The 17,753-nt window shown below is 40.6% G+C and overlaps 1 protein-coding gene across 1 annotated transcript in view; it reads right to left on the bottom strand.

Moving 5' to 3' along the window:
* Window positions 1-4,993: 4,993 nt before the first annotated feature.
* Window positions 4,994-17,753, bottom strand: part of LOC134034100 (sepiapterin reductase-like) — a 29,225-nt gene continuing 16,465 nt past the window's right edge. Inside the window, exons 2-3 of the mRNA XM_062478448.1 lie at window positions 14,468-14,758; window positions 4,994-6,685 (exon numbers count right to left, since the gene is read on the bottom strand). Coding sequence (XP_062334432.1) covers window positions 6,495-6,685; window positions 14,468-14,758 — 482 coding nt within the window. The 3' untranslated portion in view covers window positions 4,994-6,494. The remainder of the gene's footprint in view (window positions 6,686-14,467; window positions 14,759-17,753) is intronic.

Raw genomic sequence — 17,753 nt, 5'->3', positions numbered from 1 at the left:
CGTTTGTTTATTTTACATAAAACTCAAAAAACTATTTTTTGCTCAAATCAGCTAAACTATTTTTCTCGCACGCTCGCATTAGGTGTGGAAGTCACTAACTAGGATCACATCAAACCCAGAATGTGCATGCATTAGCAGCGCAGCTGTCCAGGGCCTATCTTTCCTTCCAGTCCGTCCCTGCCGGTCCGTGAAAATATGTCTTACATGAAAGCGGTCCGTGGGGCAAAAAAGGTTGGGGACCGCTGCTTTAGAGGACGCATCACAGATCATGGCGCTCCCTCAAATTGTGCAAACACTGTTAGAATTAGCTGAGCAGGTAGAATCTAATAATACATCTGAGTCTGATGCCCGTGACCGAGTAGAACAAGTCATAGAGAGCTTGGCTGCATACTCTGCCGTCACAGATTTACACATTAATAGTAGCTCTGCCACTGTTTTAGTCATTGTTTGACATCAAGTTGCTCAGTCTGTGATGCGTCCTCTAAAGACCCGGCAATTCAATCAATTTCCCGGCACATTTGCAATGTAATGCAATGCAGATGTGCACACCGCCCCCTACCGTACAAGATGGGTAGCTCGGTCAGCAGGGAGCTGAAGAAGAGCGGCTACTGACGTCACTCTGCTGCGCCGCTCAGAATGCTTTTTCGTTCATTTTGCATTTCTGCAAATGCATTTGAATTGTGGTCACGATTTTGCAGCCACGTTCTTAAAATTAAAATGCATTTCTGGAAATGCATTTGAATTTGAATTGTGGTCACGATTTTGCAGCCACGTTCTTGAAAATTAAAATGCATTTCTGGAAATGCATTTGAATTTGAATTGTGGTCACGATTTTGCAGCCACGTTCTTGAAAATGAAAATGCATTTCTGGAAATGCATTTGAATTTGAATTGTGGTCACGATTTTGCAGCCACGTTCTTAAAGTGAAAATGCATTTCTGGAAATGCATTTTAATTTTCAAATTTTACATTTCAAATTGAATTTTGGTATCTATTTGCTGGGGAATGTTTTGAAAATCAAATCTCAAATGTCTATTTCTTTTTCATTTTAATTAAGTGAAAGATTGAGCACTCTTGAAGAAGAAAATTAAAATGCAAATAGGATGATTGATTACTAATTTCATTTATGAGTCAAATAATGCAGCCACATTCTTAAAATGCAAATGCATTTCTGGAAATGCATTTGAATTTTGGTAACGATTTGCTTCCATAGACCAAGCCCCCACTCATTCCTTGGCTTGAAGTGAAGGCCCTTGTGGATCTTGATGGTAATGCATTTTAGAAAAAGTTCTCCAAATCCTGAAACATTGATAGTATAGGCCATGAGTAACTACCACACCACAAATGACCCAGCATTACCCATAGGTGGCGCTACGGCCATGCCCCAATTGTCAATTTTCAAAGTGATGGCATTTCCACCCCATCAGTCTAAAACGTCAGAAACTATACATGCCTTATTTATAATGGGAAACTATACAGTGGTGACCCATACAGTCCACCATGTACGGTGAACATTTTGAAAACTTACAAATATCTTCTTATGAACCATGACTCCAATTGACTAAAAATGTGGTTTGATGTGTAGGCCACATGTAGTTATGCTTGTTTGCGACCACAATAGCTATAGGATGATTATGTGACTAAATGACTAAATGTAAATGACTAAATGTATAGGAATAAGAGTGAATGCAATGAGGAGGATGTTGAAATGCAATGCTCTGAGTTGGTGCATGTCAGTTTAGGCAGAGGTAGCCTTTTAAACCTCTACAGCCATGCCCCAATTTGCCTATATTCAAAGTGATGCCATTTACATCCCATTTGTCCCAAATTCTGAAATTCATTAGATATGCCTTATTTCTCATGAGGAACAAAAAAGCCTCAAGAACCTATAACGGCCACCATATTGGATTTGTTTGTATAATACAGTTTTTTTGCTACTCCTCATTCAATTCTGGTCCAAACTTCCCCAGAATTGGCCCACATCATCGTCAGAGCAACCCTCACTCATGTATTCAACAGATTTTTGATTTTCACAACCGTTTGTCTGGTACAGCTCCTCAGCGCGTGCGCGCTCCACATTCTCACACACTCAGCCTTTCCCTTGACACACGCGCAAGCTTGGCGAGACGCAAACACAACATTTCAGGAGAGTGTGGGAATAGTGTGGGGCTGACCAAGCCCCCACTCATTGCTTGGTCTTTAGCAAAGGCCCATGTGGATCTTGATGGTATTGCATTTCCGATTTTGTATGCAATGGTAAAAAGTTCTCAAAACCCTAAAACATTGATAGTATAGGCCAAGAGTAACTACCACACCACCAATGGCCCAATATCACCCATAGTTGACGCTACAGGCCACGCCCTTATGCACAAAGATACCAGGCTTTCTGGAATGGGTAGGCTCACCATAGACCCCGAAGCCGACGCCAAGTGCCGCCAAGCGGTGCCATTTGAGTTTCAGCCAAAGCCAGCTAATATTTTGTAAGCCAAATTGAGCCACCATCTGATATTTTTTGGCTGAGCCAGCTGAAATTATTTGCATCAGACAATAATTATATCTATCACATAGAGACATACACACACGAAAAATAAATTATAAACTAAATCAATTTTGCACACCGGATTCGCCACAGTCTCGTGCTCATTGCTATGATACACAGGATTCACAGTCAATTGATGACCAATTAAAATTGCGCGTTTTCCGATAGTGATGATCATAGACATAGACACTAAAAGAAGCAATGCATTTTTCTCTCACGCTGAAGGCCGATATATGCTTCTGCGTTTTTCGAAAAACAGACACATGGGAACGCCCTCGTCTCCGTGGAACACCCTCTACGAGCTCTCCGTCAGCCCTCGGACAGCCTCGGAAACCTTGACGTGCACCTCCTGAATTTTCTAACTGTCCGTTGTAATTTCGGAGAGCTACGGAGAGCTACGGAGACCCCCTTGGCTGTGATTGGTCAGTATTAAGAACCGCTTGCGTCAGGGGCAGGGGCGGGGTTGCCGTGATAAACAGGACAAACAGAATCCTTTGACCGCCATTGCTGTAAGTTTTTAGAATTCATATTTCAGCGAAACAGTACATGTAAATCAGCATCTGAATTAAAATGTGACGATAAATGGGCAGTGTAGTTGCTGAAAATGTGCATATTTTATTGATGAAACGGCTCATTTGTAAATTTGCTCCAACTTCTCGATAACCTAGGTAAATAAACACTCGACGACGACTTACAAAAAACCGTTGCGCCACCTACTCTTCTGGCTGTGAATTGTTTTCAGCACCCACAGCCTACGGAGAACCATAAACTAAGTATATCCGTCCGTATCCGTGCGCCCGCCCATCCGTAAACGGAGACGCAGAAGCATATTTCGGCCTTGAGCTGAAATGTCGGAAACAACTAGAAAAGGTAATTGTGTTGTTTTCACATACTTTCCTAATTTCTACATTGGATACTCAGACTTTTGTTAGATCTTCAGTTTTTGGAAGTAAGAATGCCGTTTTGTCAGGACTAGAATGCCGTTTGTCGTTGTGTCAGGACTAGTGTTTTATCGATATTTTTGTACTATTTTAGAACTTGGAAATATTGAGATCTAGTAAATCAATATAACATACACATCTGTAGACATGAAGTGGCAGCTACAGCCATTTGTAGCTATTAACATTTTGGCGGCTGCAGCAGCCATTTCGGTTTTGGCTGAGCTGGCTAGCCAGACAATAACTTCATCAGCCAGCCATTATTCTCAAAACAAATGGCTTTGGTGTCTAGCTCACCAAGCCCCCTCCCTTCACTCCTTGGCTTGAAATAAAAGCCCTTGTGGATCCTGATGGTATTGCATTTCAGATTTGGTATCCCATTGGTAAGTCTACAGCATGGATTTTTCTATACAGTGACAATTTGTGAAGAATATACATTTTTCAATGGTTCGCAATGTTAGGAGGAATCCGCCATTGCTGCTTGCAGCTATATTTTTTATTTGTTTTTGTATTGGGTAAAATTGGGTACACAACAATGGTTCATTATGAACCTTTGGGTCATGTGACCCGAAGGCAGCACAAGGGTTAAATAAGTGAGATCAGTATCTTCTTATGAATTACTTGTCATTGAGTCAGTGTTGCTGATGTAGGCCCTTCATTATCAAACACCAAGGAACTAAATTAGATTACAATTATGAGTCAATAACAAAATGCTAGTTAAACATTAAACTGTTTGTTACTTTAAAACTAACCTTCATCTGGGTGATCACAGGGATATTTGGTTGGTCAACTGATTGCATATGACAGATTCACTGCATGACTTGTAAGCAGAGAAACGTTGTTGCTATCAAACATTGTTTACTTAACCCTTGTGTTATCTTCGGGTCATTCTGACCCATCAGTCATTGTGACCCACCGTCGTATTGCGACAAATTTACCGCATACAAAGACAAAGTGAAGCATTTTCTTTTAACAGCTAGGCTGTCTCAGACCCCCCACATTGCAAAGGTTAAAAGAAAATTATTTTAATTTGTTTTTGTATTGGGTAAAATTGGGTAAACACAACGATGGTTCGTTATGAACCTTTGGGTCATGTGACCCGAAGGCAGCACGAGGGTTAATCAACTGAATTAGTGTACTGGTGAAGCAATAGATACGTAGGTTTGTCAAGGGATTTAATGCTCCCTTGTAAAAGTATTTGTAGTATTTTAAAATATAAAAATACAGTAGTTCATTTTGATACATGTTGTGGCTGCTGTATTTTGTAGTTTATTTTGATACACTTACAATTAAGGTATTTGGTATTTTGTTTTAAAATACATGTTGATGTATCTTTGCCCATCCCTGCCCACAGGGCTGTGTCCTGTTATCCATCCTCTTCTCCATACACAGAAACGGAATGACTTGCAATAGCAACAGATCGAGATCTTAAAAATACTTTGACACTGAGATTGACCACCACCTGTCTTTCACACAACACAGAGATGGGGTCTACAAGAAGGCCCAACAGTGCATGATTCTACTGCGAAAGCTGAAATGTTTTAATTTGAGAAGACATTTTAACAGCAGTACACCTGGCACTCATCGAATCAGTTTTCACATTCAGCATCCTGGTAGAACTCAAACCTTTACAGTCACGTAGTAAAACAAAAGGCAGACTCCATCACTTAAAGATCCTTCACACCCCCTTCACCACTCCTTTGAGCTACTCCCAGAATGTGACGCAATATTTTTTTATTGGAATTTTGTGATTGAACTTTATGGGTCATCACATCACACTGTGATTTGAAATAAAAAAGCAAGCTATTGAAACAAAAGTCTTTTGAGCAATATACTGCATGAGATAAACAAGCTGTTTATAGTTAGCATGTGTGTGCGACGGAGTGGCTGTGGTTGCAGGGTTAGAATTGGTCATGAGTATAATTGCATTACAATTTGGTATGTTTTGGTACAGCTTCATCCTTTTCAGTCAGTGGATTAATCTGGGTTATTTTTCTATCATTATTCAGTCATGCTAAACTACAAAGATACATCTGTATCCAACTGTTTCATACACTGCTCAGTAGAACTTGTTTGGAAAAAGCCGTTGACTTCTAGTTCTTGATTTACAATACTGCCTTATGCTGTATACACACACACTGTACACCACTTTGGATAAAAGCAGTGTGAACCTTTGTATTACTTAATATTGCCAATTGTGAAATTGTGTAAGACGTGTGCCATGACCAAGTTATGGCTGGGTAGTTTTGGATTCAGTGAAAAACAAACCAAAAAGTGCACATTAAGCAAACCAAATGTATGTGTAATGTGTTACTCAAATGATTTATATATAATTATACATAACACATAACAGAAAATCATTACATTTTGTTAGCATAATTTGAAAGATATTTCACACTGGCTTGGATCTGAGAAGGTATCAGACACATGCCATGTACGGTCTAAACCCACTTTAGCAGTGTTAGGATGTTAAGAGATATAATGTAATAACAAACCTTGGTTGAAGAATTAGGTTTTACAAGCTAATGTCTAGTTAAATTCAGTATTATCAAAACCAAAGGACGATATTAAAAACTATTCTAGGATAAAGGCACAGTCATCATCATCATCATCATCATCATCATATGACGGGCAATAACTAATCATTGTTAAACCAATGAGAACAGACGGTACTTGATTTCAAACTTGCCAGTGTATCTTGGCAGAGATCATCAAGTCACAAATTTGGTAAAAGCAGGACATTGTAATTGGCTAAACAAAAGCTCTAATTTTGCAAAGCTGACCTAAAACAAATTTCAGTTGGTGAAAAAATATTGTTTTTTAGCCAACCCACTGTGGGTGAACCCTCTGACAGGAATGTAGGGCTCCCATTGGGACAATTAAAGAACTTCCAAAGCTATTAGATGGATCAACATTATATCAAACAAATGGTAAATACATTTGAAAACTGACCACTACAAGACCCTCATTTGATTTATATCAAACAAAGCCCCTTCAAATGAGGGTCTTGCTTCCTGTTTATAAGTCGTAGTAGTCCAGGTGAGCTCCGGAAGGGAAGTTGTCCTCCAGGAGCACCTTCATGAGCTTGGCGCAGGACTCTTCACAGGTCAGGAGCTGACCTTGAGAGTGCATGACTGCAAAGGACTGCCTCACATTGGAGTCGGCTGTGTTGGCTCTGGCCTCCACCTGCATATCTGTGTCCAGGGGACCTGATGAGCCGGGTGACAGGACATAATTGATCATTCACAATTAGGCATGGGCCGGTATAAGATTTTGACGGTATGATAACCTTGAGAAAAAATACCACGGTTTCACGGTATTGCGATTACAGCTCTGAAATATTTTTGTTGAACACAATATATTTTATTTTTAAGCAACATATGATATAGTTTGAACAGCAGTAAACAAGTCAAGTTGAATAGTTAAATTCTTAGTTTTAGTTTTTTACAATACATAAATATAGCTGCAAGCAGCAATTAAGGTAGCCTGGCTCTGCCCTCCTACGTACTTTTCAATTTTGCTTCTGTACTAGGTCTGGGAATTTGGCACAAGTCGATTTTCTCAAATCAACTTTTTGTAGGGCCAATCAGCGAACAGCGGGCGTGGTTGAGAACGATGGGAACCCTAGCGATTGGTTATGGCAGATCAGAGTGGCTCTAAACCCTCTGTACAAATGAAATGTACGAGGGTCTGGTTAGGACCAGGCTACAATTAAGGGGCCAATTGAGGGAAATTGAATAGCTAAGGGAAAAAAGCAAAACTAATACAAAGATATTTGCTTATTTTAAATTGCATTATACTTTTACCCCAAAACGTTTTGATTTCCTTTATGGCATTGTGCAAAAGACGTATACCGAGTTTTGTAATGATAAGCCAATGCGTTTAGTAAATATATCATTTTAGGACAACATTCAAAATGGCCGATGTGGGAAAGTGTTACATTTTACAACTTGGCATGCCACAAAGAATCAGAAAAGTCGAATCTTGTGGTTTTTGGTCAAACTGTTCAGAAGTTATGATGCAAGAAATCCGATGCGCTGGCTAGATGTAGCAGCATTATATCTACAAAGCACAATAAATGTGACTCTTGAGTATAAATCCCCTGAGAATGAAACATTATCGTTACCATGATGATTATACTGCTAGACAGCTACTGTGGCATACCTGGCTTCACTAAACAGATAATCCAGTATCATGACATGCTTGATGACTGTGGCTGGACTCTATGACCTTGCACTTCTAAGGAGCCCGTCTTATCCAACTGAGCTATTCTCAGGGCTGGGAATTGCTGTGTTCATTTACTGTATAAAAAAGTAAGCCGTTTCTCCTGTGGCAAGCGTTGTCAGATTTGACCCAAGTATAAACAGCTGCAATTCAGTCATATTTTGACATATCAAGGTGATTGTGGTCTGAAGATGATTTGATTACATGTTCATGAAAATAGGAGCAACTGTGAACGAGGAGTTCAAAAAAGTAGGTTTTTATTAACTGTTCAGAAGATATAAGCAAAAAAAAGTATTTATTCGCATTACATGACCAGTAGGTGGCGCTGTGCCAAAACTGTGCAACGACCAGCACATCATGCTTGTGATGACATTTCCAAAGTTTCGTCTCCATACGGTAAACGGTTGCATAGTTATGGCCTCACGTCCGCTTTGGCGTGCTATTTGTCAAAATCGTTTGCGCGTTATTCTTTAACGGTTTGACTTATCAATAAAATGTTTACAATTTAAAATCTGAAGATGACCTAATATGATTTTCATGAAAATCGGAGCAGTGGCCTAGGAGGACTTCTAAAAAGTTGTTTTTTCAGAAAATACATGGCGGAAAATCCTTGTGATGACAATGACGTCATAGGATCCAGACGGATCCAGTCGAATTGTCTACTTCTAAGGAATCCAATGATACCTCACTTTTGAAAAATGGTCTTGCTTGCGTCGGTTGCAGATGGGTCCGTTTATTAACTGTAATTTTTACAACTGATATTTCTGTATATTTTATATAAAAAAATCCTACTTATTATTTATGAAGATTGCATAGTGTGTAGAAGTGTAGAATGAAACGGTTGTCTTATTTTCCCCGCAAGAGGGAATGGTGATCGGGACGGCTATAGCAGCCTCATAGTTGAATCAAAACGAATAAATTGGGCAGTCCGGTGTATAAATGGTCCTATGACTAAATGTCACCTTAAGTTTTTCCCTTCTCGTGATATTTTTAGGCATTTAGCCTACTCATATTGCATTCATTCATTAATAAAGAACCCCCTTTGAAGCTTATTCTAACAACGTTGTCACCGGCAGTATCTCATATGGAATCGCGATTCAAACAGTACCATCTGCTAAAAAATATGCCCCCAATAACGTAAATAAGCTTGACATTTATTTACAGGGTTCTTGCAGGTTTCATCAAGTCAAATTTAAGACCTTTTTAAGACATTTTAAGACCATAAAGATTGGAATTTAAGACCTACACGACACATTACCCCCCAAAATATTCAAATCAAAGAAATTCTGAAAAAAACATTTTATTTCAATGAATGCAGTCATTGAAAAAGCATAAATGTAATTTACAGATAAAACGATCACATTAGTCATTTTTGAATATTTTTTAGGAAAACTTTGCAGCGAGCCTTGTACCTGGAGCTGGGTATACCGCTTGTATCCAACAGCGGAAATCGCTGTGATCTAGCCATGTCTCGTTGAAAGTACACTTTCCCATTTTCCACACGTAGCCGAACTTTAACAAACTCTGAGGAAGCGCAGACGTATTTTACGTAGATTTCAAGTTCCGAATTTTAGACTTTTTAAGACCCCGCGGGAACCCTGTATTTAGGGAGAAATCGCTCATTCAAAAAAAGTTAACTGGTAGCGATCATTGTCAGTAACAACGTAAAATGCGACCATTTGGTCTCAGTTTAGAGCCCTGCGTGGAGAAGCTGACCCAGCTCTACTACTAGACCAGCGATTTCCAACCACTGTGCCGCAGCACACTAGTGTGCCGTGACAGATCGTCAGATGTGCCGTGAGTAATTATCCAATTTCACTTAGTCTTAAAAAAATAAAGAAAAATAATAATTTATTAATTATTATCTGCAAATAATATTCCATTGTCGAGTGTCTGTAATATAGTGACTGGCAGAGTAATGTAATATTTGTCCGGGTGACAGCACGTAGCTAATTGCCTCGTTCCTTCTTCCTGTATTTTTGTATGCCCTTCGACTGGTCAGCTCCTGCGATTCCCACACAGAAGTGTAGTAGTTAGCTAGCTCTACTATTTACCGGGGCTAGGTCTGAATCTATGAGCTAAACGGAACACAGCTGCCAGCTGATGGTATATGCAGGTAGTCAAGTATTTAGCTGGTCTGCTCGATGACGCTGGGTGAGTAGGGCTCGTGAGACTGCTCACCAAAAGAACGAAGGTGAACCAAGTAGCCTCAACTGTCCTAGACTTTTAGTTACGGTACTAATGCTGAGGGCTCGCTGATATCGCTGTCTTACTAGAACCCGTATCTTTGCATCGTTGCTAACATGTGATGACGTTAAACTGTGAAACGGAACATTCGCGTGAATACAAGCAACTCAACTGGGACCAAGTTTTTTAAGGGGTGGGAAAATTAATAATAACTAAGAGAGGGTACAATTTCTGGGGAAATTGTAGGGTGTGCTTGCGTCGGTTGCAGATGGGTCAGTCCCCTTAAAAGGTGACATGACATGCTGTTTTTGGATGCTTTAATATAGGCCTTAGTGGTCCCCTAATACTGTATCAGAAGTCTCTTTCCCGAAACTCAGCCTTGGTGCAGAATTACAGCCACTACTAGCAGTCCCACAAGGAGCTTTCCTCAGAACGTGCTGTTTTGGTGTCTGTAGCTTTAAATGCTAATGAGGAGCGGAGGGGCGGCACCATGCGCTAATGTTTACAATGGATGTATCGCAATGACTGTAGCCCCGTTGCTGTAAGATGCCTCGAATTTGCCCATTCTCATCTGATAACCCTGGTTTGCAGAGGTACACACTCAGGTCATTTCAATGAGGGGAAAGGCAGATATCGCGCGCGCCATAACACCAACAGCAGAACGGTTATCCAAATAACAAAGAAGTGTACAACACTCACGTTACAGCATGTGTATTCACACACATACTTGATGCTATCTACCTTTACATTAGCGACAGTAACTCAGCTGTTAGCTGCCTAGCTAATGTTACAGCCACATTCTAAGGGTAGCAAGCTAGGTAACCATATAAGTTACAGTAAAGCTACAAAATGATATAGCGTTAGTTAACTTACTTGTCCGAGGTTAGTAGCTGGACGAAGGAGAGTTAGTACTGATCCAGAATTAAATTTCAGCAAGGCCAGTTTTGTATTAGCTCAAGTTGAGGAAACAGTCGTGGCTGAAGTGTTTGGCAGAAGTTGTGTAGGCGCATTTCCAGAGAAAATAAAATTAAGACACTGGGTCTTCAGAGGCTCGGATGAAGGAACTGTAAAAATATTGTTTTCCTTTGTACATCCAAACTGAGCAAATGTAATGCTTCGTTCGTTTGCAAGCCATGATGTCTCTCGAGGATAAAAACACTTGCACGGTCGTAGCTCAGTTTCTTATGGGCGGGCCAGATTCTCTGGGCGGGTAAAGCAGAGAGAGGGGAGGTAACCTAAGATATTTTCAAACAGAGCAATTGAGCTTTCATTTTCTGAAAGGCGGAGAAGAACACCCAGGGCTTGGTTTACACCGATCGAAAATTCTAGCCACTGGGGGACCAAAGGCAGGCTAGGGGAACTCATATTAATGTTAAATAACATCAGAAAGTGAAGTTTTCATGTCATATCACCTTTAAATGTTTCCCTTCTAGTGATATTTTCAAGCATTTAGCCTACTCATATTGCATAATTCATTAAGAACCCCATTTGAAACAAGCTATCGTAACAACGTTGTCACCGGCAGTATTTCAGATGGAATCGCTATTAAAATGGTACAATCTGCGAACTGAAAATATGCCCGCAAAAACGTAAATAATCTTGACGTTTATTTAGGGGGAAATGGCTAAAGCGCCGGAAATTAGAATGTTTCTTTTGACAAAGTTTGGCATTGAAGACAGCGATGCACCACACAAGCTTGAGTTTAAATACATTATTTAATGTGACATTACTTACTGTACATGCAAGTCTTGATTTGCGTAAGTGCTACACCGCGATACAATACGATACTCACTGTGCAACAGCACTAGCCTGGTCCTAACCAGACTCTCGTACATTGCATTTGTACATCGAGTCTGGGCTCGATCCATTGACAAGCGTTAACTTCCTTGAAGTTTAAAACTATTGGATCTGCCCAGAGCCACTCTGGATCTGCCATAACCAGCCAACTCCTTCACGATTAACGGAGCTAGCTGGAAAATCAAACGAACCCCGTGGGGATCAAAGATTGTTCTTGCTCCGGCTTTAACTTCTGGATATTTGGCAGCGTTGCCACAACGGACCGAAGGGCTTCGCTCGCATCTTTGTCCGCCGCCATTACGGAACTACAACACAAACTAGCGCCCGACATCAAGTCATCGTTCTCAGCCACTCCCTCTGTTCGCTGATTGGACAGGTAAAAAGTTAACCGGAGACATCTGACTTAGGTACCTCAAGCCTAGACGCAGTACAGAAGAAAAATCTAAATTGAGCGTAAGTACGTAGGAGGGCAGAGCCAGGCTAAGGCTAATCTGCTCTTCCCCAGAAAATATTTTTCTATGGCTCTGGTGTAACATAGGCTAACGTGAACCTAGCTGATGCTAGCTTGTTAATTATCCGTGTTATCTGCCTCAGTCGATAGCATGCCAATAGTACTATTAAACGTTTATTTCACCCCAAGATAGCCACATACGTCTTGCCGACGCATACAACATACGTCGGGCCGACGCCGTATGGACATCGTTTGCTAATTGGCAAAACGTCACCGAGACGTCGGCATCTGATCGAAACTGACCTCCAGACGATGTCTGGACATGAATCAAAACTGCACCAACCGGCCGTTCTACAGATATTTCCTCTTAACTATAGCTCTAAATTTATTTATTTAGTTTGGATCTCTCAGACAGCAAATACTTCACTATCCATAACCAATCTGAAATGTCACTTAGCAAATGAACATATAGCCTAGAACATCGACTTTGATAAGAATATAAGGAGACAATGTAAAACAATTTGCTTGACCACAAAAAAAGGGCTATTAGCAGTAGCTAGCTACTTGATTCAACCTGGATTTTCTGTGTGTGGGTATTATAATGAAGAGACACAATTCAAGTTAATGATCTTTTATTATCAGACTGGATGTTGATGCCATCAAGCTCTTAAAAAAACTCCAACACAGAAAAGAGAGAACAACGTAACAGAGAAACATAAATATATACAGCTTTACCTACAGTTCCGCGTCTTCCATTGGTCTCCGCCACCCTCTGACTGTCTTGACTCCTTGGTTACAGTAGCTAACTGCCGAAATTAGAAGAAAAAAAATCCGACATAGGCTAATACATTCTGGTTTAACACTGATAGTTTATGTGTATGTAGGCCTAGGTTACTTATTACAATACAACGCTTTGACAGAACATGTATATGTTTATTTTGCTCTATTAGCTACATTTTTGTAAAATATCTGACCAGTGTGTCGAGAGCTAGCCTAGCCGGTTGGGTTCCCTTTGCGCTAGCTCTTTAGCCTAGAGTTCACTCAAACCTAGCTCATTAACTTTACACATTGTTGTAGGCAGTGGTGTAGTGGTAAAATTAGAGGTGAGTAAACTATGAATTTTATTATTTATTTATTTATTATTATGTTTCATTAGGCCTATTTAGATGGAACTGGTAAGGTTGGCTTGTACCTGTATCATCGTATTTGAAAGCACGTTATTAATAGTGGAGTCAGGTGGCTGAGCGGTTAAAGAATCAGGCTAGTAATCAGAAGGTTGCTGGTTCGATCCCCGGCTCTGCCAATGACGTTGTGTCCTTGGGCAAGGCACTTCACCCTACTTTCCTCGGGGAGAATGTCCCTGTACTTACTGTAAGTCGCTCTGGATAAGAGCGTCTGCTTTTATTACATTTACATCTAAATGACTAAATGTAAATGTAATAGTAGGCTAGCCGATAGCGTTTGTCCCTGTCTTAATGCGATGTTGTGCGAACCAAAACAACGTTTACAAACGTGAATTGATCTTTGCGGGCATCTGTGGGAGGGGAGTACTCGATGGTCTCTTCAAAAAAAACGGCTGATATCCATGTTTTATTAATCCATTCCGAACAGGTAGGCTAATCCACAACGTGTATGTGTTTACATACTTTGTGGATCCTGATTGGTGTCGCCGCCGCAATGCATTGATTGGAGGGTCACAGACCATATACAGCGCAGATGAAATTATTCAGACTACAGCGTTTATATGTTCAACAATATGAAATGTAGTCTTTGGTGTTTTAAAATTACACCAAATTTATTTTGGATTATTCCAAAGGCAGAATACGAGGCGCAGGGAACTTAGATGTGCGTAAACTCGGATAAACGCTATTTCCGAATTTCGGGAGGTGCGTAAACGGCGTTTAGGTGCGTTTAGCCTCCACTACATCCCTGGTTGTAGGCATAGGCAACAATACTTACCGCAAAACGTTTTGATATTTTTCTACATCCATTTACTTACCTAACAACGAATAATACTGCTCCTTATACGTGAAGATAAATGACGGTTTAAAAAGTGAGCGCCTCTGACTCGCGAGTCTCTGGCTCGAGATATGCTTGCAATACAACACGGAATGAGCATAATGGCCCATGCCTATTCACAATTGAATTCCAACTCTACAGTACTTATCCAGATTAACCTGATACTGGATATAATCACTTCATGGTCAACTATGTTTTTAAATAATAATTAAAGAGTAAATGAGTTAACATTGATAATTGCAATCTCTGAGGCTTAAAGCCTGCTGTACTGTTCATCACGTATATCTCTCAGCTAAATATGACAGAAGCCTACCTGGGGCGTAGTTGAGCACCCTCAGATCCGGCTCCTCCTCCGCCAGCACTCGAAACATCATGTCTCTGGCAGCCTTGCCCGTGCAGTACAGCACCCACGAGGGGAAGGGCTGCAGGGCGCACAGGGAGCTGATGTTGACAACGCTACGTCGCAGGCTCGGGCTTTTTGGAAATGCCTGCAGCACCCCAGCTGTGAGGCTCAGGGCAGAGCTGATGTTGAAGGACAGATAGGAGTCCACTTCTGCTATGTTGGTGAAGGTCTGGGCATAGCGAGATACATTACCTAAAGAGGCTGGGGTGGGAAAAAGAGACGAAAGAAGAGGTAGTAGATATGGAATGAAATAGAGGAGAGGTTTATGGCATCAGATTTAAGTCAAAAGCACGCAGAAAATGTGGCAGATATGAAGTTTTCGCTCGCAAAATACAAGTACTCACGCACAAATTCAACAACCGAACGTTGTACAGACAGCTGGGAGTGAGCGCCTGACACGCTCTCATAGGTTAATCATAAGAGGGTCAGTGCCTCCATAGGTTTCTACCCAAAATTGACAAAAAGTGTGTTAGACTTCATGCATTGAAGCAGTGCATGCCGGCTCAGCAAGCGCATCTTCTCAAGAGCAACTGCAAAGCCACCACCCCTCGCTCCTCGGCTTGAGGCAAAGGCCCCTGTGGATGTTGGTGGTATTGCATTTCCGATTAGGTACCCGGCTCGTCCGGTCGATTTTAGTCTATTAACTCAAGTTAACATATCCAAGACTATCTCCCCCAATCATTTTTTTTCTATTCTAGAACCTGACTCATACTACTAGCTTTTTCATAGAATCATTTTATGCTCGCGGGTATGAACAAGGAACGAGCACAAAAGGGAACATTAGCCGATCGCTGATTTCCTGCAGCTGACTGAGCACAGGGAGAAAGGTCTTGATAATCTACAGTTGCCCTGCTGTGGTAACACTATTTTGATGGTCCATCTGTTGACACACTATAGGTTATCAGTAACTACTCAGTAGCATGTCAACAATGTATCCGTTTACAGTCAACAAAACTGTTTCAACAGATATGTAGTTATGCAATCAACAAACTGTCTGTAGACTGTCAGGTGCATTTCAAGTGTTGATCTACAGATTTTGCTGAAAGTGTCTGCTGACTTTCCAGGTTTTTTAAACCAATATTCAATTAATTGTCAGTTAACTGATACGTTTACCATCTGTTGATAATGTATTGATTCTCAACTAATGATAATGTGCTTCTTTTCTTGATTATTTACAAACTATTGATAGGCATTCTCCACTAAATGTTTGTAGATGTGTTTTAGGACCATCCAAATAAAGTGAAAAAATGTTGGGTGTAGTCAAATACCTATTAACAATCAACAGAACACATTAACCATTTGTACATAAAGAGGAAAGTTTAGCAAAACTGATCACTAACACTGGTTAGTGATCAGTTTTAGTTAGTTATTAGTTTTAGTTAGTCACAAGTTGATACCAGGCTATAAAGTACAGTACAACAAATGATAGGCAGTAGGGGTGGAGCGGTACACGTATTCGTACCGAACCGTACGGTACGGGCGTCACGGTTCGGTGCATGAAATTACACAGAGAATACACGGTATAAAAATAAATAAAACTTGCGTGCAATTTAATTAATGTAATGCGGAAATACTGTTAGATATTCGTGTTCTTTAGGGACATCTAATCTGTAGCTCCCTGGTTGTAGGCATAGGCAATAAGCAACTTACTTATCGCAAAAGGTTTTGATATTTTTCTACTTCCATTTACTTACCTAACAACGAATAATACTGCTCCTTTTACGTGAAGATAAATGACGGTTTAAAAAGTGAGCGCCTCTGACTCGCGAGTCTCTGGCTCGAGATATGCATGCAATACAACACGGAATGAGCATAATGGAACGTTCTTCCTGAAACAGTCAGTGATGAGCCGACGTATCTGCGACGCTTGAAATAGAGCACAGAGATGAGAAGAAATCCCATCATTTGTCGATGCTTATCCGACGTTATGAATAGAACACAACGTTTCGATCTTAAGCCGACGTCGGCAAGATGTATGTGTGCTATCTGGGCCAGTGCTAAACACGCTATCTCTCTTAACTTGTAGCAACCGAAGGGTTACTTTCTCCACTGTGGAAAACCTGAGGGATTCCTGCACTTTCCATCTTTGACGAGACATAAAAAACAGCTAATACCTCAGCAACAGTATAACGGAAAATTAGAGAGAGGTATTGAAACCGTTACTTTTTCAAACCGCGGCATACCTTGAAACCGGTAACCAGCCCATGCCTATTCACAATTGTAGAATAAGCAGTGCTTTTACTGTCCGTTCACTGCGGACGACAAGTGAAAAACTCACTTGCGCACTTCGATCCTGTATCCTTCAACATGTAGGTTGAAAAGCACAACTCTGCTGTGCCTTTGCATGTAAATATGTTATGCCAGTAATTACCTACATTACCTATCAAACATGGACCAATTAATTTGAAATATTACTGGACATTTGCGCAGCTAACGTCATTACACCAGCTACATTGTAAGTGTAATCCCGCAAAATTCAAGTCAAAATGAAAGCAGCGGTGTCTGCCGATATCAAAGTTAAGGAATTTCACCAAGCTCGATTTTATTCAAAAAATTGTTATTAGGTAATCTGGCTTTCATAACTCAGTGACTAGCCTCTTACTGACATCACCGCATGTCACTGGTTGTGGGGTGAGTGGAAATACATCTAACATGCTAAAAAATAACTGACGCAATCAGAATTTACATGTCATGTTCAATGCGCACGTATTCACTCATAGAGGAACCTGGTTTGTTTTGCTTTTCCCTCCGTTGTACCGAACTCGTACCGAACCGTGATGTCTGGATATCGCGGTATGAACCGAACCGTGACTTCAGTGTACCGTTTCACCCCTAATAGGCAGCAAATTAAAGAATTTTTATTTTTACAACTTTTGGTCAGGTTGTCAATACCTGACCAAAAATAAAACATAAATACAATCACCACACTGGAAACGTTTCTTTTTTGTACAGTTACAGTAACAATTTACAGAAGAACAGAACATACTACCCTATACTGAGGCTAACATCAACTGTTAGAATCACCCCCGAAGTTCATGAACTTGAAGCTTGTTACAAGCATTTAGTCATTTAGCCGACGCTCTTATCCAGAGCGACTTACAGTAAGTACAGGGACATTCCCCCGAGGCAATTAGGGTGAAGTGGAATCAAACAGGCAATCTTCTGATTACTAGCCAGATTCCCTAGCCGCTCAGCC

This window comes from Osmerus eperlanus, chromosome 14, assembly GCF_963692335.1.
Source record: "Osmerus eperlanus chromosome 14, fOsmEpe2.1, whole genome shotgun sequence".
NCBI classification, from domain to species: Eukaryota; Metazoa; Chordata; class Actinopteri; order Osmeriformes; family Osmeridae; genus Osmerus; species Osmerus eperlanus.
The sequence above is the reverse complement of the archived record's forward strand: the minus strand, read 5'-3'. Positions and strand labels throughout refer to the sequence as shown.